Source organism: Mixophyes fleayi, chromosome 7, assembly GCF_038048845.1.
Source record: "Mixophyes fleayi isolate aMixFle1 chromosome 7, aMixFle1.hap1, whole genome shotgun sequence".
NCBI lineage: Eukaryota > Metazoa > Chordata > Amphibia > Anura > Limnodynastidae > Mixophyes > Mixophyes fleayi.
Window position 1 is genome coordinate 114,086,781 of NC_134408.1, and position 26,278 is coordinate 114,113,058.

The following is a 26,278-nucleotide window of genomic DNA, read 5'->3' on the forward strand; positions in this document are numbered from 1 at the left end:
GCTTGACTACGTCCGATGATACTCATTAAACCAGTGGCCAGCACACCAACACAGAAAATATCATTCAAAACAGCTTAATAATTCAGAAGCTCCATGGCTCTGCTAATTAGCATACTAGTCAGGCTATTTAGCATGCTAATTGACCTGGCTAGCATGCTTATTTTAGCCACTGTTTCCCTCTTTTCCCCTCAGCACTGTACACCAGTGAGAAGGGCTGGTGTGGAGCAGCCAGATGGCTGGTGGGGACAGAGCACTGCTCTGTTTGCTATTGGCGTAAGGAGCACACTTTCTATTTGTTAACCAGAAGGGGAACATGTTTTTTAAAAGTATTCCTTGTAAAGAAATAAGTACATCAGCACGGTGGCGTAGTGGTTAGCACATCTGCCTTACAGCACTGGGGTCATGAGTTCAATTCCCGAGCATGGCCTTATCTGTGAGGAGTTTGTATGTTCTCCCCGTGTTTGCGTGGGTTTCCTCTGGGTGCTCCGGTTTCCTCCCACACTCCAAAAACATACTGGTAGGTTAATTGGCTGCTAACAAATTGACCCTAGTCTCTCCCTCTCTCTCTGTCAGTCAGTGTGTGTGTGTGTGTGTGTCAGTGAATTTAGACTGTAAGCTCCAATGGGGCAGGGACTGATGTGGGTGAGTTCTCTGTACAGCACTGCGGAATTAGTGGCGCTATATAAATAAATGGTGATGATGATGATGATGATAAGCTGTATTTAGCATGTCATGAGTAAGTGTCATCTGCACACAGTGGAGGCAGACATTTTGTGGGTTTAGTGATATCACTGAGGCTTAAGGAGAAAGTGGTGTCTAGTTCCTGGTCAGTTGACAGTCTGCTTTCTCATGAATATTGATTCCACAAAATGGCTGCCCCACTGTATGCAAGCGGTGATGATATACAACAATAGAAAATAAACCCTATAACCAGTACAGTACAGTTTTCTCCTAACATGGGTGTAGGGTCAGTTACAGGCAATGTGTTGTAAATAAATATTCACTCCCCCACCTTTCTGAAACAACCACAAGGATGTGAAAAACTCACATTGCTGATTATACACATTTCTGTCCAATGTAACTCCCTGGTGTACTGCAGCTGTCTGTGGTGATCTCTGACCCACCCTAAAAACAACTCATCTGATTTTATTTGGGGACAGAGAGGTCAGGAGGTCAAACGTGTTCCCAATTACATTGAATGATGGAAAAACAGAGTTTGGCTAATTAAATTATCTTACAAAAAGACAACACACAGAAGAATTAAACACACACACAGATTGTGTTGATTCTGGGTAGTTAAAGCTCAGGATATACAAGGATGTGAACTCTGCCTCCAATATATCGACATGATAATATTTAGAAAAATGAAATACTTTCCTGCACGCATACACAGGAACATATAAACAATGAATAAACACAGATATCCATGAGAACTATTGATTCACAGAAGTAAAAATATGATGAGCATTCTAAAAACAGGTCAAATTGATTTAGCTGGTGGAGATGAAACAATCAGGTCTCGCAGCCAAAGGCAAATTCCCTATTCTAAAAATGTATACAGTTTAGATTAAATTGATAAATATCTGTACTGCGTGTTATATTATTTGAATAAAGTTTTAGCAAAGACGATGGTCCCTGGGACGGTAATGAGCGTCCCCTTAAAACTAAATGTATCCAAGGAGAAAATATGGAAAACAGCAAAATGATGTACAGTAAATACATGCACACACATACTGTACCATATTACACTATATATTATTTTACATTATACAGAATTTCTACAATAATGTGTAAAGAGCTATATAAATATACATATTTTCTATATCTTTTTAAATCTGAATTCTATACTCTGGTGGACAATATTCAAAAAAGATAGTTTGTTACCCAAGTTAATCTGTGGGTTATGCTATTCTGCAAACAGAGAGAAGGGCAAGATTGTCAGATTCGTACTTCCTTGTCTCTGAACTACTTTCTTTGCTCACCCACAAAAGCCTTTGTCTACCACTTTAAATTAAAAAATAAAGCACACCAAATGCTATATACTGAGATTTTTAACAAATAACAAAACCAATGTTGACCTGCATAAAAATATGTATAGAAAGAAGATAAAATATTAGCAAAACAAAGAATATTGTCTCTAGGCCAGAAATGGGAGCTACCTTCATGTAATGTATGTATGTATGCCCAAGGGAAACAGAGCAAAGGATTGTGTTGAAACATTGCAGAATATGAAATAGATAGAAAGAATATAAAAGGAATAATATACTACTTGTTGTAATACTGGGTGTTTGAGGTCATCAATTCCTTGACAATATATAAACACTACAGGTTTGGTGACAAACAAAAACCTACACACGCACACATAACTATATGCACACACACATTTTATTTTATTTTTTATTAGCACGCATTAGAAGATGTTCCCATGCTAACCGGATCACTGAGGTGCACAGAAAAAATAATAATAAAAAAAGGAGTCCCTGGGGTAAATGTATCAAGCTGCTTTCAGTTTGTAGAATGTACTAAATGATAGTTAGAATCTGATTGGTTGCTATAGGCAACATCTCTACTTTTCAAACCCGCCGGAAACTCGCAGCTTGATATTTTTACCCCCACAGTGTTGCTGTACACAATAGGTCATTGGATTGGTAACCCAATGTACAGGAAAAGGACCTTTAGGATAGATTATCAGTGTGTTTTAATAGCTGAACAGATAAGCAGAATATTATATTATACACAGAAATGCCAATGGACAGTGTCCATTTACATGTGTTATACAGCAATCGTGTCATAAAATGACTCAAAGTTAATGAAATGTCTTAGAACAAATCACATTGAAGTACAACACAGCATTGATCTCAAAATATCTCCCAACTCGGCAACTCCGTTCTGCAAAAGATCTGCGTCTCTCATCCACCCTCATTACATCCTCCCATTCCCGGTTACAGGACTTTTTTCGGGCTGCACCCACTCTATGGAACTCTCTCCCTCGCACAATAAGACTCTCCTCTGGTCTACAAACTTTCAAGCGTTCTCTGAAAACCTACCTATTCAGACAAGCTTATAATATTCCTCAACCACCATCTTAACATCACTACCTTTAGCCTGTTACACAATTTCACAGAAGACAACTACCCCCGGACCAACATTGTTGTGTGACAGGATCATTTAGCTTATGAGTCACCTTACCTTTGCAGTCTGGCTGGGCCAAGATGCAAAATGTATACTTAACCTCATGTGTCAATCTCCCATTGTCCCATAGATTGTAAGCTTGCGAGCAGGGCCTTCTCACCTCTTTGTCTGTTTTACCCAGTTTGTTTATTAGTTTATTACGTTTGTCCCCAATTGTAAAGCGCTACGGAATATGTTGGCGCTATATAAATAAATGATTATGATGATGATGATGATTGATAAAAGTACAAAATGCAATAAATAGTCACCAACTGGATAAAAAAAACAAAAACCCAAAAAAGTAGGTCAATGAATAAGATGTATTGTAAAGGAAAAATAATAAGGCACAATAGGAATGATTTGAATAATAATGTAACTGAATATCTGTAAGTAGACAGCGGTTACTAATGTCACAACATTACAACAGTCATATCCTTGCTGACTAATTCAATCGCATCTGTGAAAAATGTGACTACTCAAGTGGATGGCAAAACTAGCAAGATTAAAATTATAGTACAATATTCATATATTTTTCAATATCAAAAGGAGATATTGTCAAATTGAACAATATTATCACATGCGACTTCAAGCTAGAATAATGCCCCTGGGGAAAAACAACAAAAAGATTGAAAAAGGTTAGATTATTTTCAAGTATTATAAATAATCTTTTAAGCAAATTACAGTTATTTGCTGTGTGCTTGGTTTGTCAACTGCAATAATAGGTTTCTGTGTGTTCCTTATGTTCAGCGTGAACACCAGTTTTTTCCAATTTGTCCACACGTATAGCCAAATTGTAAGCAAATTCTGTGGTTCAGTTCTTAGGCCAAATGACCAGTGGAACCCACGTGTTGTCAGCATTACTGTGACCATCCCCAAAAAAAAAAATATATAATATATATATATATATATATATATATATATATATATATATATATATATATATACATATACACATACATATACACACACACGCACACAGTGTGCTTAACTATTTATTACAGCAAGCGTTGCAAAGAGTCTGTTGCTATTTCATTACAGTATTGTTCATAAGGGTTATTATCAAAAGACAATGGCAAAAAGCGCCAACCTAAATGACTTTCCATAGTCCCGGGATTCTCCAGAGTCTCCATAACTCATATACATGACAATGATCTTCAGTAGGGTAAAGCATGTGTTTAAAAAACTGTTGCAGCACACGCCATTAATACCATATTTCAGAAGCACATGGTTACTGACACGACAGCCAATCTAATTAACCCCTCGCTGCATTATGTCCTTGGATCTTAGAGTCAATTAGCATATTAAACGGAAATACATGGTAAGATGATAACGTGTAAAGTGTCCCACTCCAGCCTCACCAGGTCAGTGGTAGCCGGAGACGCAGCTCCCGACATACTGTGAAGAAATGCAGACAGACCCCAATGCTCAGATAATATCACGGATACGTCTGCAGAGCACAGTGTTCTCAACACATAGCCCTCTCACCCTAGCTGCACGAACGCCTTAATCTCTGTACTTTCTGATAATATCCTTCATATCCTGCCCTCGGGGTAAATTGGCTGTATGGCTATCGGGGGCAAGCTGGGCTTGGGGGCATCTGCATTTTATTCCCTTTAAAATAGGCTGCTGAGTCGAGTCCTGCCACCCAGGCCTCTTCCAGATGACAGGCTTCACAGCCTTATCAGGAGAGACTGTGGCTTCAACAAGCATAGCACAATGGATGTAGGAGTCTTATATGATAGAAGCTTTAAAACACAACCTGTCATTAATATTTACAACATATCTGAAAGAGAAACGTCTTGGCATTGACGGATTTCAGGTCAAGCTACTGATATGGGAACCTTTGCTTGTCTTTGAACTATGACCCTTAACAGTTACTGTAAAATTAAGTTTGATTTGTACAAAATTTCTTCTGCAGTGTTAGTTCTAAATATAGCATTTGTCCACCAGAGCCCTTCCCATGTTAGCTGTGTATGTTTACGACTCTCAGACCCCCCCTAACTGCTTCTCCATACACTTAATGGATTGACACACGTATTTTTCTTTTAAAAACACTGCTTAGCTTGAAAAGTTATGACATAAATTTTCATGCTCCTAGGTGCTGTAATAACAAAGTGCCCTAAAACAGTAGAGATAAAAATGACCATCCTGTATGGACTGTGTATTTGTAGTCTACCATGATACTCCATTTTTTAACGGTCCTTGTATATTACCTATTGTACTAGAAGCTGGTATTATAGAATTAAAAAAAAACATTCAAAATGTGTTAAATAAAGCTAGACCAGTATCCCCAGAAGTGGCTTCAGAAAGTAAATTTGTGTATGTTGTGTATCTGGAAAAACAAGGACAAATTTAGTCAACTGTTTTATAAGACTTTCGTTTGTAAGAGATATAAGGGATCTCTGAACCACAATGTATGTTGCTTGCCATGAATTAGCTACTTTTACAAATACATAAGGGAGCAAACCGAGTATTTGTTATTATCAACACACATTCTGTAAGCCTGATGGAAGAATATAGCATGGAGCTTTTCAAAGTCTAAAATGGCCGAAATTGTACACACTCAGTCAACATAATACATGCTGTCTTAGTAAAATCTCCTAATTTTTACATATATATTTGTGAATGTTATGAGGCATGGCCATGTGAAATGGTTGTACAAGCCATGCTTTCTTCCATCTGTTCTGTATTCCATTGGGCTAGTAAAAGACAACAATACATGTGGTAATACATCTAATTACAACCAAAGCTGTGACCTCAACAATCGATCTGAGCTTAGCAAGAAAATAAAATTAAATCTCTGGTCTATTTTCTACTAATCCCTATCCATTTTAACATCACTGAGCAAAATATGGGTGAAGATTTAGAATTTCAAACGGTACCTATGACGCAAAGCAATGTGTAAAAACTGAAATGCTTAAAGTGAATATCTGACCGCCTGAATGGCTTCTGATTAATCTAAGCTAAAAATAGTCAGTGGCAGGGCTGCACTCGCAGGCTGTTCTTGCATCCCACCATGCTCTGCTAAATTCAGCTCAGCACAGTTGTCTTTTTTTTCTGTCCCTGTAGACAAATTTCACAGAACTCTTGTCTCTGACACTTTCCTAAGTGAGAAAGACCAGCAGCTGGCTTTACATGATCAACACATGTCAGTCCCCCTCAACATTGTTGTCTGCTCTACAGCTACTAACTGTACCTGTCTTCTACTCACACAGATATACATGGTTGGCTAATTGGCTGCTGACGGTGTGCTTGTGTGCGGAGGATGTTAACTGTAAGCTCCAATGGGGCAGGGACTCGTGTAAATGACAAATATTATCTGTACATTGCTGCATAATATTGTGGCGCTATATAAATAAAACAATAACAATCACAGAGGCAGCTGACATTTTGTCGGCTGAGCCAATATTTATAGGAATACAGCCTATGACATAATTGGATGCTATGCAGTGCATAAAATCATTAGGATATAGTGACATCAGACATCACTGAGATATAAGGTGGCTAAGTGGTTAGCACTTCTGCCTCACAACACTGGGGTCATGAGTTCAATTCCCGACCAGGGCCTTATCTGTGTGGAGTTTGTATGTTCTCCCCCCGTGTCTGCGTTGGTTTCCTCCGGGTGCTCCGATTTCCTCCCACACTCCAAAAAACATACTAGTAGGTTAATTGGCTGCTATCAAAATTGACCCTAGTCTCTCTCTGTCTGTCTGTGTGTGTGTGTATGTTAGGGAATTTAGACTGTAAGCTCCAATGGGGCAGGGACTGATGTGAAGGAGTTTTCTGTACAGCGCTGCGGAATCAGTGGAGCTATATAAATAAATGCTGATGATGAATTGATAGGTTAAATATTGGTTCCGCCCACAAATGGCTGCCTCTTCTGTGTGGTAAGTGTCGCTTACAAAAGTGATAAAAACCGCTTTAAAACTGCCTCCTTATGAGTCTTGTATAGGATTATGATTGAATCAATTCACCCACTAAAGTCCCTCATCTCACACTGGTTCGAGGTTAGTCACTGTACAATTTTTGTAAAAGCAGATGGTTTGCAATACCTAGACAAAATTGCCAAGCCAATTCCCACAACATTAAATTCTACCTGTCACGAGCATACACTGGAGGCTGACATTTTGTGGGTTGAATCAACAGAAACATGAAAACATAAAACAGAAAGCTGTAAACTGTTAACCTTGTTCTAATAATACACATCTTGTATAACTTGTAGAGGATATCCTCAGTAAAAGCACTCCGTTCTTGCTTTCAAATTATCTGAACAGATGCTACGAGGAGACAACAGGTGTTTCAGATCCGAGATCAGGGTAGCAGAACGAGATAAGAGATTGAAGATCAGACACCAGTGTTATATAATGTCAAGGTCAAAGAGAGGAATGAATACGTAATCCTCTTATACTGTCGTGTCTCCAACCTGGGCATCCTCCTAGCTATACAACAACTAGGACAGAAATGACTTACTCCCAATATTCCCATTCAGCCCATAGGAGAGCTGACAATTAACTGCAGACGTTTTTAAACTTGTACTAACTGTGAAGAGATGGTCTGTGACAAATGAGAAGATCAAATTCCCTGTCTACATTTTAAGCGTAGATTCTGGCTAAAGCGTTCCATACATTATTCAGTAGTGAAAACTACCCGGACTCTGATTTTCGATACCAAAGACTTTGGATTTGTAGACCTGCATCCTCCTCTATGTTTCAAAGTGCCCACAGATATTGCAATACCACAGCCAATACCAGGCAAAGGTTGATTCCCAAAACACCCACTCGAAATAGAGACCTTGCTTCAAAGAACTAGTTGTCCATTTGAGTGGAGAAAAGCCATAGCAGAGCTCTCGCATAATAATACAAAAAAAATGATTTACGGGAGTAAGGTTTCCTACAGGGCTGCAGCTCAGCATGTAAAAGGTCAAAATAAATCCAGTTTATGATTAATGAAAGTCTGCCACTACGATGCCCATCTTTTAATCTATACAGGAGCCCTAAATTGAGTTCACAGGAGAGGAGAAGTTCTGCAGATGGAAACTTTTGGAGAGTTGTCTTTTCTAAATGCATTGGAATCTTACCACAAGTTTAAATAATTATTTTGCCATATATTTGAGAGCATTTCACTCATGTCATTAGTATTTTCATTATTATAGTCTATGGTATTTTTCTTCCTCTACATCCCTTTGTACGTTTTGTTTTTCATTAATGCATGGAAATCTGTGAAAACATCACAACGGGCGAGCTGTTGTAACTTCGTTAGTTAGCTTCCCAGAGTAACAGAACAAGGAGCTCACATGTAGCACCTACCTGTGATCTAGGCATAATTCCTAGAAATGTTCACACCTTTCAGACTACTCATCCCTACCCCTTAAAGAGTCTGTCATACAAATTATATATTCCATGTAAATCTAGACTCTGCCATCCAATTCCAGACACCCAGCTGAGTACACACTATTGCATTATAATGCAGATGCGATTTCTGTAGCGATTTTACCAACAACTGAAAGCCCCGTTGTGCATGCTCACTCACGTCAATGCAGCTACACAATTACCTTCAGACCTGTGATCTCTCATAACCCGCTGCTGAAAAGATTGTGACTCTGCACACTGTACAGAGATCTGCCTACACTACGGTTTGGGAGTGCACACACACTTCAACATTTGCGATTTTTAGTAAGTTTGTAAATCCAAATTAACAGATACGATGTGTTTTAGTATGGTGATAAAACATGATTGTGGGGGACTACACACCAATGCAATATCTGACTAAAGGGGCATTTATCGTGTGATCTGCATGATAATTGCGTCGGTGTGTTCCCAGCTTTATTCTTCATCCTTTATCCCAATCGTGCCCTCTACCACCACATAGATAAGTATATCTCTATACATAATTACAAAACATGCTGCAAACTGTAGGTCATACACCAGCTATGCACTCATCACTTGCAATGGGCTATATCTCTCCTATAGTCACTGTCTGGCATCATATGCTGACTATATAACAAAAGGTACCGATGCTGTAATTTTATCTCCACTCACAGCTGCTCTGTGCAGCTATCCTCGTACAACACACCCCAGGAGGGAGACTATCAGACCCTCCCAGCATAACACACCCTGGAAAATAGCAGATACAGTAATCCAAAAACAAAGAGTTATACAAAGTGCAAACCTGCTCATTGACCTTCCAACTCATCCATTTATGGGGCCAGATAATACAAGTTTTGGATGTTTGGTGGTTTCACAAAATTACAAATAACATGCAACCCAAGGACATTAACCTCCATATTAACAAACGCTAAGCAAAAACAAATAAAAAATAATACAGTAGGCACACCAACTAGAAAGAGTATCACAGACTAAGTGGTAAAATAAGCATTAACTAGAACACCAACACTGAGGTGCAATAGTGCTTATAGTTAAAACAGCAGTGATGACCTACATCATAGTACGAAGAAAACATGTTGATTATATATAGTATATATATATATATATATATATATATATATATATATATATATATATATATATATATACACACGCACACATATATACATACATACACACATATACATACACACACACATATACAGGTTGGTATATTCTGATCAGTACAAACTATATTCCTGAAATCTAATGAACAGGTGAATCCCTACCATCTGCTGGACTCCATGGTTCACAGAACAGGCCCTTTATCTCTGTAAAGATATTAGAGAACATAATTGTATACAAATACTGTAAGAAGTATCTTTGATGTTTTTCTGAAAATCCTGGCAGCTGGAAATTTTAGACACTTTAAAATTGTCTGCCCAGAGTAAAGCAAGTCATATGACAAAACATTTGGAAGGCTTTGTACGTTCATATAATAAGTGTAAGGGGTGAATTCAATACAGCAAAAGATCCTGTAGGAGTCTTGTGCAATGTATACTTGCACACGCTACTGGTTACTAATGTCGAGAAATCTCTCTTTATAGAGGTACGAGCAAAATTTAGCTAATCTTTCAACCTGAACAGCACCAAAGAATGTCATTGCACAAGGCTCCTAGTGGACATTGGGAGGGAGAGAGGGAGAGATTCTGATAGAATTGTCAATTGGTCGTCTGGTTTTCCCATTGTCTTGCATCTTCAAAACTACTCTTATTTAGCCCACTGGTCCTAATGTTGGTAGGACTATCTGGAATCTCGACCCTAAAAAGAGGTGTGGCACACCAGAAAGGGGTGTGGTTTCTCACACATGTGGGTGTGGTCTGGCTATCGGCATAAAAGTATCACACTAGAGACGCCCTCCTCATCTGATTTTTCAGATTGTCTCCACCACCTCTGGTACAAGCGTTGGATCAGAGGAAGGCTGCATCTTTAAAGTTTAAGAGGGAGTAGTGTATTGAGGAATGTATCTACATGGGTCATAGATTCCTGATACCTCCAAACTAATACTACCAGTATTGGCTTGACGTTTTGTTTTAACGGATATCTACCAGCACAAATTTATAAGCAAAGACAACTTCTCCCAGCATCCCCTAAAGTAAAGACATTCAGACACCAATATAGTAACATTATAAAATATTGTTCATTTTGTGCAATATTTGATGATGCTACTTGGAAAGAAGCCACTTTCCATTTCTAGTAATACGGCACTGGCCTTTTAGGGTTAAGATGCTGTAGACAGTGGAGATCCTTACAAGTGTCTATAACTATCTCCTTGGAAGACTGTACGAACCTGTACCAGAGAAAGTACCGAATTATCCAACCAATTGTGATTCAACATCATTTTCTTTAGTAAAATGTTGTATTAAAGAATTATAATGGTTTTATTCTACTGTACTCGACCAGCACTAATGAATTATGTTAATAGATCTGAAAGTGGGATGCGCCACGATATAAAATCATAAATAAATGCTAAATGAATAATAAAAATATTACCCTTAGATGGCGGACAATGTATAATGTAAATCTATTTATTAGATAAACTGCAAAAATATACAGTTAAATAAAAAGAAAAAGGACAATATTAAATAATAAAATTAGACAAACAGATAATATAGAAATAGTGTCTGGCCAGTACACTGATAGATAATAATCTCATGTGTTGAGTATGACTGTCTGACGTCAATGATCCAAAAATAGATATATATCTATAAACTCTGGTCTGCAATTAATAAATAAAGGTATGTCCGTATCCATATGTTGAGCAGATAAAAAGCTTTAAGAAAAAATATAAAAATAAATAAATAAAAATATCTAAAAATGGAAAATGGACACTTCTATGCCTTTTGCTGCAATGATTAATTGATAATGATAATGAATTATGTTGTAGATTTCCAGTATTTCAACTGTTAAAATACTTTTTCCTGGCATGTGCAATATATGCCTGTGTGTAATCCAGGACATTTTTCTGTAACGTGGAAACACGATTTTATCTGCAGTAACCAGAATGACTGCCCTTATGCATGCTAGTAAATTAGCTACTGAGCTAACAGCATCTGAGACACAATCCATATATTCAGTGGACTGGAGACATAGGCTTCCATTGATTCACCTGCTGACCTTCTTTTCCATTATGTGAGGGCTATGGATAACATCCCTGGAATAACATTGGTGATTTCCAGGAGCGGACTGAATTCCGGCATACAGAAGGTTTTCTCACAACACTGAGGTTTAATTTATGCACACAGTCATCTACATACTAATGAGGTGGGCTGATCACAGTGCAAACATGGTGTAGGTCAGGAATGCTAGCAAGCCAAGATGTTCATTAGAATACATTAATGTCATGATTAGCTATTAGCGGTTTAGATTTGAATATACAGGATAAATGTCTTATAGTAACTTCTGCCTTACAATAGCTTTTAAAAGCTTGAAAGAAAAGCATGGGTAAAGCTCAAAAACGCTGCAAGAAAAAAGCACCTGTCACTAGTTTTAGGGGCCCATACATTGTCAGAAGGTCCTATGGGACATATAGCTGGAGGTCAGGGCCGGACTGGGACTAAAAATCAGCCCTGGCATTTAAAATACAGAGGCCCACCTCAGTTTAAGCATAAAAGAAGGGCGTGACTACAATGTTTTGTGGGTGTGGCCAACAAAGGGCATTGATACATACATTATAATAAAACATTACATTTATCACAGCCCCCCTCAGAGAAACAAAGCCCCCCTCAGTGAAACACAGACCCCCCTCAGAGAAACACAGACCCCCCTCAGAGAAACACAGACCCCCCCTCAGAGAAACACAGACCCCCCCTCAGAGAAACACAGACCCCCCCTCAGAGAAACACAGACCCCCCTTAGAGAAACACACTTACCTTGTTGCTCGGCGGAGAGTTCAATGTGATGTGCGGCTGTTGCCAGTGATCACATGGGACGCGCACCATGTGACAGATGCCGTCCCATGTGATTAATATCACATGACCGCACATCACATTGAACTCCCTCCGCCGAGCAGCGGGCAGTGAGCTGCGCTGCTCGGGCAGGCATGGTGCCCCACCGGATCGGCCCAACTAGCCATCGGTCCTTCTGGCATTTGCCAGAAGTGCCCGATGGCCAGTCCGGCCCTGCTGGCGGTTTACCAATCGGAATGAATCAGCCAATGTAGCTGTATATGCACCGATGTGCTAAATTGGACCACTTTACAAGCATTTTCAATCAGGCTGAATTTTAATTTTGGTCACCTTTAGCAAATGTATTTTGACGTCCTCCATCTCCAGCTCTTCTTTTATTTGTTAATTACCCTATCCATGCTCTAATGTCTGGCACAGACCTGTGATGCACTACCTTAGACACTCAGACTGACCTTCAAAAACAGATCTATGTGACCGGTTCGTACAGCATTGTATTGCACTGTGATCACATGTGGCTGTACAAAACACACACTTTTACCATATGTCTCATTTCCCAGATCTCCTTAAGATTGTAAGCTGAAGTGAGAATAACCATCGTGCTTTTCATGTCATTGTTTAGTACAGTATTTGTTGCTTAAGCTGGGTACACACTACAGGGTTTTCGTCCAATAATCGGCTCAACCAGCCGACATACGACCGCTCATTCAAAAGTCGGGTCAGTGTGTGTAGTGACACGTTGGTCGAAAGTCTGCCCAAATGGATGATTGTCGCCTCATTTGGTTGGTCGTACCGTTTAATATTTTCGTTCCAATCTCGTTGTGTAGTGTGTATAAACTTCCGACTGATCCACGACAAACCTCCGTTACTTCCTCGAACTGGGGGGCGTGTGTATGTAAATTCGTTACATGCCCCGCAAATGTTGCTTCAGTGTGTACAAAATTGCAATCATTGCTCACGACAACATGGCTGTAAAAAGTCGCTAAAGGGACGTCCACTCTTCCATTTATCGTCTAAAACATGGCTAGTGTGTATGCAGTCCATGGACCGAGCGATCGGACCATCGATCGCATGTAAAATCGATCGGCATAAAAAGTTGGTGGAAAATTCTGTAGTGTGTACCCAGCATGATTGTATGTTCTCCCTAAATTTGTCCTATAAGTGGGAGATAGACAGGAAGAATCATCTTCACACCCCTCTCATACCAATCCTGCCATATCTGGGATGGCCAATAGCTATACTTGTAAGCAGAGAAGTGGAAAGCACTCACCCATACAGTAGCTATCCTGGACCTCCATCATGCGTGACACGTTAAGCTTGATGCACCCTTTGCAGATATATAGATCTCTGTATTTTGTTCTGAGGAAGACGTTTCTGCATCCTTACACTTCAAAGTGATAATCATTCTACAGACCACACATTCAGAGGAACTGTACTCTTTATAACATTGAAAACAGGAATAGCTGAATGAGGAACAAAGTATTTTCTAAACGCTGGTTTTGTGGATGTGCAACTCTGCTTGAGGACAAGTCCAGAGACTCTCATAACACAGCATCCATGTTATTCAACCACTCTCCTATATACGGACTGTACACATCCAGCCGACATATTGGTGGAGCTCTGTAATCCATATTCTGCTACTTTGTTCATAAAACCTATTTTCCTCTGTCTCGGTACTTGATGTAATATTTTTATTTTTCCACACTTAGTCAGAAAACCTCAACAGATGATGTTCCTGGCAAGGAACAAGTATATATTGAGAAAGACCAGTTCCATAGTCTAAAACAATGTACTGGTGGAAGGAATACCTGACTGACAGGAGAGTCAAAACACTTTACAAACACCTCTCATGCTGCCAGTAGTAAAACATAGTGGGTGTATAACTGATACTTCAGTCACCAAGAGGGGTTAACCGTAGTTCAGTTCTTATATTTATAGACTGTATTTTCATGCATTTTGGATCTGTCCCAACATGGATGCCACCACTGTGTGTAGGGTAAGGTACACCTTACACATTTACCCTCTTGTAAAGGAACAGGCACCAAAAACCTGTCTGCAGAGACTGTAACTGGAACTTGATGTGTTTAATCCCATGTGTGCTGTTGAGCAGAACAGAGCATTTGAGTAATACCTTCTGCCTTATTAGTTGTACATGGTGTGAGGTGGAGAATCATGTGGATGAGCAGCACAGCTAGTACGCACCTCCCCCCACAATGCCATTGCTGTTGCTAGGTTTTCTCAATTATGTGTGTCCTTGTTTTACCTTCACTTAAAGCTAAAGCATCACTCTAAAACGTGTGATAGAACTGCTGCAGCTGAAAACAGTAATTTTACTTCAGATTTATTTGTGTTCAACTGATGTCTGGCGTTATTCCAGAATATCCATTTAATATGTGATTGGGTGATTGAAATGGCCATGACACATATATAACATCAATACCATGGTTAGCAACCCATTAGGAGGCCACATAAGCCTGGCAGATGGGGGCATTGTTACCCTGGAATACACCCCTGGCATCAGGGAAAAAATGCTGCACACTGAGATGATCACTCAGTACCATTATGAAGAAATTAGCATTGTCCTTGTCATCTAAGGAATAACTGCCCCCAAAACATGCCAGGAAAATGTGCCCCACAATGCTGGCGTCACATGTGCACTCGTGTATGTCGAGAACACGGTGAAGGATTATTCATTTGGCCTAATCACATTTCCACAAGTGCTCGGTAGACAATTGCTTATGCTCTTTGCATCACTGATCTCACAAATGTGAATTACCAGGTGTGATAAGAACTTTCTGCACTGCAACCAGACTAGGATATTGTGCTCTCTGGAGCTGGCGCTGGACCAATAGTGATGCAACTGGCTGCTCGCGCCACAGGTTGAAATTTGCAGCCAATTAATCTGCAGTTGCCTCTTTTACCTTGCATTCCAATCAATGCATGGATATCACAAACCTGGGGGTCTATTTACTAAACTGCAGGTTTGAATAAGTGGAGATGTTGCCTATAGCAACCAAAGAGATTCTAGTTATCATTTGTTTAGTACATTCTACAAAACGATAGCTAGAATCTGATTGGTTGCTATATACAACATCACCACTTTTTCAAACCGGCAGTTTAGTAAATATACCCCCTGAAGTGTGTGATTCTGCCACTGTTGCCTTATGCTGATGATGTGTAGCCTTTGTAGTTGATCACATGATGTTTGACCCTCCATGTTGACATCATCTTACACATCTTTGCTGGAGAAACATTAGCAAGTTGAGTTGTCATGGTCACGAAAGTTCCTGCCAAATGCACTCCAATATCATCCCTCTGTCCGAGTCACTGAGGTCTCCTCTTGCAGTCATGCTCGCCATAATTATAGGCAGCCAGGCCAGATCAGCATTTTTATACATGAGCCTGACCAAAGAGTTGTCCTCACTTGCTACACAATAAATATACCAATTACTATATGAATTAGAGCTTGAAACTCATCTGTGTGTGCGGTGTAACCTAGTTTCTATTTGGATGACAGAAGCCTAACAACAGACATATATATCATAATCCCCAATACAGATCCTGTCTGCACTTTATCTGTTGATTCTCAATATAACAGTCATCAAATAGCAAATAGATTTATTTTTAATATATGGGATTATGAACACCTACTGTATATTTTTATGATATTATAAGTTATGGAGGATTTCTGTAACTCAGATGACTTCTAATACCAATAATAATTTATATTAGGCATTAGTTATTACTTATGATACACAAGCGTTCCTTCTTCGGGAACAGCACAAGGGAAAAAGAGTGATAAATACTGATGCAAAGTTATGAATGAAGATTTGGATCTAGCAATTGTAGAGGGAGCACTAGCTCAGAGCCTTCAATCATTACTATAAAGCATTGATTTAGACCATATTAATTGTACATATGACATTATCCTTTCAGTGAGCCTAAGCTATTGTTTTCAGACATAATAAAAAGCTTTTTTTGCAATGTATTGAAGTCTATAGTGCACAGGAATAATTACCTTCTACAACAATTAAAAATATATCTCAAATATCTTCAGCTATTTCATATTTAACTAGTATTTTAGCTATAGTGGTGTTTCAACTACAGCCATAGACTTATGCAGTGATGTCCTAATAATGCAAACATTACCTAGTTCCTGTCACTATCCACAAATAAAAATACTTTTATGTAAAGGTGAAACGGACAACTGCACTTACCAATATGTCAAATAATTATCCAATCTATTTTGTTAGACTACTAGGTATTGTGATTGTTTTGGGACAACAGATGCTGTGATATCGGGCCAAGATTCCAGAGCATGTGGCCAGCAGTACAGATTATACGAACGTCACAGCGGAAACCTTAAAACAGATTTATAGTCCGTAGATGTTAACGTTTGTTTGTAATAAATGGTATGTAACTGTATTGGGAGCTTTATGGTGTATTTGATTCAAACATGGCACACAAGTGACAAACTCTCTCTCTCTCTCTACAAGGGTATGCAATGTTTGAAGGGCTCTGAAGCATGGTCACTATAATTTTCAGCTGTCGGATATAATATGTCAATCACTCCCACCACTCAGTTGTGCACAACTATGAGCAGAAGACTGGAATGGAGACTGGCAAATTGCTAGTCTGTTCCAAATTCCACAAAAGGAGCCCTGCAGCCTGCACAGATCGCTAGCCAGCTCGCTGACAATATGTGACAACCCAAACTTACCCTCTTGTATACAGCTCTCCCACAAAGAATACATCAGGAAACCAACACACAGTACATCTACAGCAAGACGTTAGCCATATTAGAAACCGAGGGGTAAATTTATGAAGCTGCAAGTTTCCGGCAGGTTTAAAAAGTGGAGATGTTGTGTATAGCAACCAATCAGATTCAAAATTATTTATTTAGTACTTTCTGCAAAATAACATCTTACTGGCAACATCTCCACTTTTTCAAACCCTTAGTTTAGTAAATATATCCCCAGGAGAACAGTGTTTTCAGAGGCCAAATTAGAAAAATAAATTGGCATACTAAATGCTTTTATAATCAGAAGTTTACAGAATGCTGCCATATTTCTGAAAAAGTTTGTACACCACCTTGAATCCCAAATTGGATCCATAAACTGACCTTATAGCTTTGTTACCCCCTTTACATGTTTAGATATTTATAGTCTTCTTACACAAGCAAAGCAAATAAGTGTGTCATTTCCCTGATGTCAGTACTTTAATAATAATAATAATAATAATAATAATAACTTAATAAATAAAAGCTACATATGTACATCTCAAGCACCTTGCTCTACAAGAAACATATGCCATGTAACTATAATTATTATACCATACATGTAAAGGCAACATAATGGTTAAATCTCCTACTGGAACCTGATGAAATTCACATGTTTTAAAGTGTTAAATATTATAAATGGAAGGTGTCTACGTTGCGCACAACAAACTTCAATGAAATAAAGTCATACTTGCCAACTCTCCCGGAATGTCCGGGAGACTCCCGCATTTTGCGAGAGTCTCACGGACTCCCGGGAGATTTTTGGCAATCTCCCGAATCTGCCCACTTCACTAGGAAGTGGCCACTTTTTTTTCTTTTTAAATGGCTGTTTTCTTGCATTTTTGCTTCTACCATGTGAACAAGAAATGTATACCAGTGGATCAAAGAACCAGGGTTATAATCAAAAAGAGACAGAAAATACTGAGATCTGCAGTTCATTCCAATCTGTATTTCCATATCCATTATTGTTTATGCAGAGCTGTAAAACACTTCTCTGACAGGGCATCAGTTGTAATGGGAGAGAAAAGCAGCTACAAAAACGCTCTGTGCGACATTACACTAAGCATGCAGCATTTTTTTTTTATTAATCCATCACTTTAAGGTTTTGGTACAACACAAAGATGGAACAAAGGGGAACGGCAAGGGTGCTGGTCACCCACAAACTAATTGGCCTCCTCATCATAAAACAACATCAACAATTGGCTGCAAAACTTAGGGGGAAGGGGAGGCTTTAGCTGTGTGGACCAATAGGGTCACAGTTACACCCTTTAGCACCGACATAGAACCTTGTGAAAAAGCTGTGTTAGGAGACCTCCCCCCTCTACCAAGTTACTTGGCCTAGGTCCCACACAGATCTCAATCCAGCACTGGTCCAACAGTTTTAGCATAATCTTAATACAACAATCTGTGCACAAAAGATACAAAAATAAACCACTGCTACAAATTCCAAATGTCTAAGAAGTGAAGGAGTTAATATTCCTGTCATGCTAAAGAACCCATTGATATATAGCAAGCTGGCACGTTAGTTCATTTCTTCCCACAGGGATGTATTCCTTACGGTGTATACACACCCCTGTTGTACTCTGCCTGGCAGGATACAAACACCCCATGACAGTACCAGACATTTACTGTAAATGAGTTAGACGATCCTAAACACAATTATTAGCAACAAAATCAGAGGGAGGCACAACACTATCTAATAAACAGGTTCACATTTATCACCGGATTCATTTTAAGGTAATAAACACCTGTCAATCAAATTAAATAATATTGCACTGCTCGCTACAAATCCGTTAATGTTGTGTAATTACTACATTACAATAAGAATGAGAGGTTTCTCTTGATCTTCTGTAATTATCCATTGGACGTGTATATTTGCTGCTCCTGCACTAAACATTATGTGTAATAATCCTGTCAACTGTGGATTTGGGGTCAACAGCTATACAAACTACCAATTCAATGGTGTGCAGACTACAACTGTGCATCAGATCCGAGATCATCCCATTAATGTCACTGCTCATCCAAGAATAGGTTTATAAAAGGTGCTCATTTTCTTGCAGATGAATACTGAGTCAGGGATCTTTATGTCACGTAAACCGCTCTCATAGAGTTTTTAGGCTATTGGTGTAGGTACACGGACTTGTTTGAGCACAGATTTAAAAACGTTAATGGTGCATGAAATGTCACTTCTGCAGACACTAGTCAGTGAACTTTGCAGAAACTTTTCCACCTCTAGTGGGGCTGGGCATATTGTCTTGCAGTGCCACACTTACCAGGCTACCAGGGTCACCCATGCCAGCCATCCGGTATGGAATAAGAAAACTTTATTTAAAGTGACCACTACCGATCATTAACAGTCCCTGCGTAATAATTCAAGTGATTGCATTATTTTAGAATATATGCACAAACGTTGTATGTCATGATCATATGAACATAAACCTGCACACATTAAATAACAACTTGCAGTCTAAGGAGTAGGCCAGCAACATGCTGGATAGTGCATGACAAAGGTCAGTAATACAAAGAGCCATCTGAAAGAAACCTTCCTTCCAGTTGTGCCCATTACAATGAGCTGAAAATACATACAAAAAAGTGCAGTCACCGAGATAATTGTTAAAGGCATCGAGGAAATCTCAGCAAGGTCATTACCCTGAGGATATTATTTACGATCCAGTGTAAAAGCAGGTGGAGCCCTTATTCTCAAAGTTTGCATGACTCTTTGAAGCGAATACAATGCTCTCAGGCATAAGCTAGATTTATTTAAACAGGAAATATACGCTTTCTACATTAAATAAAACTTTTCCATCTGGTTACCTGTCTAACAATACCCCCCAAATGATGCAGTGATATTATAATGGAGCTAGCATCCACTCCCTAGAATGGACCTATAAATGGCTGTACAGTGACAGTGAGATGATGCAGAACTGCTTTAAGAAGCAGCAGCCATTTTTGTCCAGCAGGTGTTCTGACAGACAGTGACAGGAATCGCACACATTGCAGAAGGGAGCCAACAACATATGCAACATAACAGCTGATCAAATAGTCCCTGGCCAGCAATATGCCCCACAAGTATATTCTAGAGGCATCTCAATATAATGCTGGCCTGATAATTGTGTGTGCAGGCCAAAAGTCATTCAAACCTATGACGTGGTGGTGTCACAAACACCACAATCAACACATTGCCAGCTCAAAACAACACACTGGATCCTAACTTCATGGCAGCATTCTGCTGACATCAAAAAAAGCCAAGTCAATAACATCCGAATAATGTTTTGGACAAGGAAATGCAACTACTGCAATATTAGATTACATAGGTCAACACCACTTATCAAGACACAAGCATTTCAAATGAACGACCTTGTTTCCTCCTACGGGTTTAAAATCTAATCAAACCCAATTAAAAACAACAACAAAAAAAGTTTGCTTTGTTCACTCAGTATCTTTTAGAGGTTGCATGCTGCAAGTTGCCATATTACAAAATCTCCCTACAGTGTCAGCGACTTGGTGCATAACAATAACTGCAAATTAGTTTAGATTCCATTTATCACTTTAAATTTACTTTAAAGTACGGCATTCAATTTTGGGGGCTGGCCTATGCATTGCAGTAAGAAAACAAGATATCTAATTACATGAAAAAAGCATTATTCTATACAAAATAAACACAGCTGTAGGGCAACCTATATTCTTAGAAATAATTTCTGAAAACAGAAACAAATATTTGAAAAAATATTTTAAATATTAAGTGAAAGATTCTATCATCATAGGTGTTCGAATGATTTTGGAAATTACCTCACATTTGAAAAGATAGGTTAGATAAGGCAGATATCAGATGTTCTCTTGCCCCCTGAGGTCAGTGTAGAAGCCATGATGAATTTAGATGTGAAAACAAATTATAAGTCACATGAGGCAATTACTATGCATAATACCTGTCAGGTGTTTGTACAGAGTGCCTGGGTAAACAAATGACACTACTTTGTGCTATTCTGAATGTCACCATAGTGAATCTGAAGACCAGGTTCCTTGATACTATTTGCAATGAATTTACAACTTGACACAATTGTTGTTTTTACAAACCTCATGATTACCTGCCAGCTCAGCAGTGCAGACAAGCACAGGATTTCACAGTAGGAAACACTGCCCAATTTTATTCTCTACCAACACTTAGGGCTAGATTTACTAAGCTACGGGTCTGAAAAAGTGGGGATGTTGCCTATAGTAACCAATCAGATTCTACATGTCATTTTGTAGAAGGTACTAAATAAATAAAAGCTAGAATCTGATTGGTTGCTATAGGCAACATCTCCACTTTTTCAAACCCGCAGCTTAGTAAATCTAGCCCTTAGGCATGTCTATCCACACAGATCAAGAATACATTATTTACTAACAAATGTATTTGATTTCTACTGATGCGGACAAACCCTCTTTCCAGAGAAAGCCTAATTTTTGCCCTACTGTAAACAGCTATAGAATTCTACAAAAGTGCAATTCCCTCTAATGGTAACAGTAGGAGTTTGAACAACTATATTACATGTCTGCTCCAAAAACACTTCGCCTAGGGTCTGAAAAAAACTACACCCACCTTCAACTACACAAAAAGGGTAAGTCCACCAATGTGTACACATTAAGGAAAAAAAAATGAGGGTGTTACATAAAACTCATGTATACTGTGTTAGTACCCACATGCCTGTGTGAACGGATTATTTACTGATTATTGATCTTCCCCATTTGTTCCTTCATGTTTCACCTGACCACATGCACCTTGTTTGGCTGTTCATGGGACCAAGCCCTAAAAGCAATTATAAAGCAGTCCAGGTACCATAAATACATGTCGGTGCTTAGTTAGAATAAATCAGAGAACAGGCCAACAGCTAAGCCAGTGATTGAACAACCTGCTCAACAGCAAATTAACTGTAACTCTGCTCTATTCAAAATGACACTCATCACCTATGTCAGCTAATAGTGATTTTACCTGGTTTAACCTACCACATAGTTTAAAAGTGTATGGCTTTTCTAAGGTAAATTCATAGTTATTAAAAATAAAGATTTTGTGAATGAAAACAGTTGTACTAAGAGGTGTTTTTATCCCCTGAATTTTTTTTTATTTAAAACAAAGTGTCAGCACATGCACATCTGGGTACCAGTTTGGATATGTTCAGCACTGCCACATGTGTGCACCCCTTCACTAAATTAAAGTTTTAATAAATCAAGAGTCAATCAAAAGTGATGGAGCTAACAGAAAACCTGGCCAGCCAATGGTATCTCTTGACATGTGGAATCATCTGCAGGCCAGGCAGTAGATTGCAGTGGGGACCATTTTATTGGATGAACCAATAATTCCCCTTTCAGAACCTAAGGAAATAAAGAATTGATATTTTGCATTCACAAAATGGCGGTCTACACTGAATGGCAAAGGCTATAATTTAACAGTAACTGGAGAATTACACGTTGCATGAGTAAAACATCAAGTAAAAGAAAGAATTACTTTTAAGCCGCATGCAGTACATGACTTCCCATCTCCTTAGTACAATGGCTGGAAAGGAATGGGCCAGATCATAGCCCCTGTAATATGGATAATACTCCCAAATATTATCACTCAACATGTGTTAGTTAAATTGTGGGTTAAATACAAAGTAATATTTCCATTAAAAAAAAAAGAAAGTATAATGTACATGGAATGCTAAACAGAACATCAGTAATATTTCTATTATAGGCATAACCATGCCAGAATAATAGGAGTTTACAGCAAATATTTACAGCAATCTGCATTCCACTGTTCTCACTGCTGCATACAAAGCATTGTTCACACAGTTAATACTTTTTATGGAATTGTTCTTATAACAATGCGCAGATGGGGGTGTCTTTTGAGAAAACCCAGGGGATAGTCGAGCATCCCTGCATATACACAGACACCAGCCTAAACCAAGCAATATGAGAAAATCATGCGCTGACTAAACATTTTATTACTGCAGAATCAGTGCAGTATGTGCAAGCTCCGTTGGGCAATGCAATAGTTAAATCCAAGTGCCTGTGGCAATATAATGTGCAATATACACTCAATAACAGTCTGTACAAATATTGATTTGTCTTGGTAGACAGGGTCACCTGTCAAGGTGAGCAGAGTCACACATTAAAAGATTTGATTACACTGTACTGCAAAGTGATATGTTAGAAGCCCAACTAGTAGTGAATGAGTTAAAACTCTAAGTGCTTACTGTACTGACAATCCAAACTCTACACACCAATTAGCATAAAATATTTAAGATTAGTGGGTATAGAGAGAGAGAAATACTTTCTTCTAAAAAAAAAAAATATATGTTTTTTTTTTTAGTTGTAAGAGCACACAACATTTTACTATGGAGCATTGAAATGAGTCAGGACAGCATCCAAGGTGTAAGACACAAAGCACTCCAAGTCTTACCTTCTATGGCTATAACGTGCTCACGGATCTGGTTCTGCAGCGCAGGTTCATCAAGACGCTCCAAGAGTTCATATATAGAGTAGATATTGGGATGCACAGATTCAAAGCGTTGAATTTCAGCCCGAATGGCCGCCGAGTTGGCCAGCTGCTGCTGGTAGTTCATCCTTCCAGGCTTGGGAGGGACTCACATATCCAGCCTGGGGGGTGCAATGTAATATATGTGGGACAGATATAAAATAGAATGGAAAGGGCCAGGATGATACTATGGAGAACACTATTTACTAAAAACAATAAAGAATAATAGAGAAAATGTGGATATTCTCACACATCAAGGTGGAGTGGTTAACGTGGGGCAAAAGGAAAAATTATCAGCAGTTAATAAAAATGAAAAGAAAAAACAACAGAAAAGAATGTGCAGATCTGAGAATAGTCAGTATGTGGGCATTAAGAAAATAAAAGCTCAGTAGGTTGTGGCTGGCACAAGTTAGAATATATAAGGTGGGGGGGGGGGGGCACAAAATAATGGTTAATATTTAAATGGGTCCATCTTCAATAACAGGGTACAAACTATACAAAATAAAATATATAATGGGTAAAATCATATGTGAGACATGGTTGTAATGACATTGATCATGTATAATGAGGCAGATTATTATGAAAGCTTACTGGCATGTTTGATTGGCAAATGAAAGATCTGTAAATAGCAGATCTTGTAAGTGATGCACATGGGATAAAAATTACCTGATAGTGAGGCAGTGGTGGGGATGTGACTCACAATATTTGGACTGGCACTGCAAATGACTATACTAAGGCAGAAAGAGAGAATGAAGAGGACATTTATGAATGAGAGGAGGTTGCTCAAAATGGGACTGATCTCGTGAACGGTATAGTGGATAAAGGGAACAAAATGAGTATGTTCTGAGGAGGTGACCTGATGAGAGGCAAGAGGGAGGGCAGGCTGAACTGAGTAGGGTCATCTGATGGAGAGTCCAGTGCATCAGAGGGGTGAATGGATGGAGGAAGCACAGAGTACACACAGAGTGAATGTTGTAGGGAAGGGGAGTACAGAGGGGTATTCAGTGTTTTGGGAAGTGGTGTGCAGGCAGTGTATACAGGGGGGTCATCTAATGTACAGAGGGTGATCTGATGGAAGGCAGGGTGTACAGAGGGTGATCTGATGGAAGACAGGGTGCACTGGGGAAGGCTGCAGCCGGCAGAAGGACGCAGTCTGGATCTCTAGCTCTCTCCCATGCTGCTACCAAGCCCCGTCTGTCCGTCAGCCTGTCTGCTGTCTGTCTGCAGAGAGTGCCAGCGCCTCCAGTCCCGTTTACCCGGCTGTCTCTTTCTATCCCCTACAAAACGGTGTCCCGATCCTGCTGTGTTTTCCTTTCTTCCTCCGTGAGTCTCTTCCCTTCTCTTCTCCTCCTCCTCCTTCTCTCAGCCTCTCCTTCCTGTCTCCTCCCACAGCCTCCTGCATCACACAGCTGAGAGGGTCCCCTGCACCATACTGATCACAGAGGGTCCCCTGTATCATACTGATCACAGAGGGTCTCCTGCATCACACTGATCACAGAGGGTCTCCTGCACCATACTGATCACAGAGGGTCTCCTGCACCATACTGATCACAGAGGGTCTCCTGCATCACACTGCTCAGAGGGTCTCCTGCATCACACTGCTCAGAGAGTCTCCTGCATCATACTGATCACAGAGGGTCTCCTGCATCACACTGCTCAGAGAGTCTCCTGCATTATACTGATCACAGAGGGTCTCCTGCACCATACTGATCACAGAGGGTCTCCTGCATCACACTGATCACAGAGGGTCTCCTGCACCATACTGATCACAGAGGGTCTCCTGCACCATACTGATCACAGAGGGTCTCCTGCATCACACTGATCACAGAGGGTCCCCTGCATCACACTGCTCAGAGGGTCTCCTGCACCATACTGATCACAGAGGGTCTCCTGCACCATACTGATCACAGAGGGTCCCCTGCACCATACTGATCACAGAGGGTCTCCTGCACCATACTGATCCTCTGGATCATTTACTTCTCTACATGTAACTTACTATCTGTACTATGTTCTTTTCTATTATAGCCTATATCACATGGCAGAATCCTGCTTGAAGGTTCGTATCATAGTATGTGCTGTACAAACTTCTATGTGTTTTGGATTTAGATCCATGATTTCTGAAGTATATGTCTGCAGAATAATTGCAGTGTGGGGGCATAGTGTGTATGGTCTCCAGCCAAGACATTTACATTTTTTTTGTCTGCCACATTGCACTGTGTGACGTATTTACTGTACCTACTACCTACAGAGCCTTTATGGATGTTAGTATTATGCATGCAGACTTGTCACTGTATCCTGTAGCTGTACCATGCAACACTCCCATTGTAGTTTGCTGCATATTGTATGGATTGTAACATAAAATGTTTACTTTTAAATACTTAGCAAGCAAAACCACTCCCATTTTTTTTTGTCCCAGCAAAGACTAATCACAGTAACATGCACACTTGCTCATGTCTATGACCCCATATTCAGTTGTAGAGGGTTCACTGACTTTACTTCACACTGCTCG

General features: G+C 39.5%; 1 protein-coding gene across 3 annotated transcripts in view; it reads right to left on the bottom strand.

The window, feature by feature from the left end:
- AGAP1 (ArfGAP with GTPase domain, ankyrin repeat and PH domain 1) overlaps positions 1–25,151 on the bottom strand; it is a 280,099-nt gene extending 254,948 nt beyond the window's left edge. Inside the window, exons 1-2 of one of the 3 annotated variants that reach the window (XM_075180403.1) lie at positions 24,436–25,151; positions 23,695–23,891 (exon numbers count right to left, since the gene is read on the bottom strand). In XM_075180403.1, the coding sequence (XP_075036504.1) occupies positions 23,695–23,857 (163 nt within the window). In that variant the 5' untranslated portion in view covers positions 23,858–23,891; positions 24,436–25,151. Of the gene's footprint in view, positions 1–23,694 lie in introns of all 3 variants that reach the window. The other 2 variants (XM_075180402.1, XM_075180404.1) reach the window with 2 other exon arrangements.
- Positions 25,152–26,278: the final 1,127 nt, after the last annotated feature.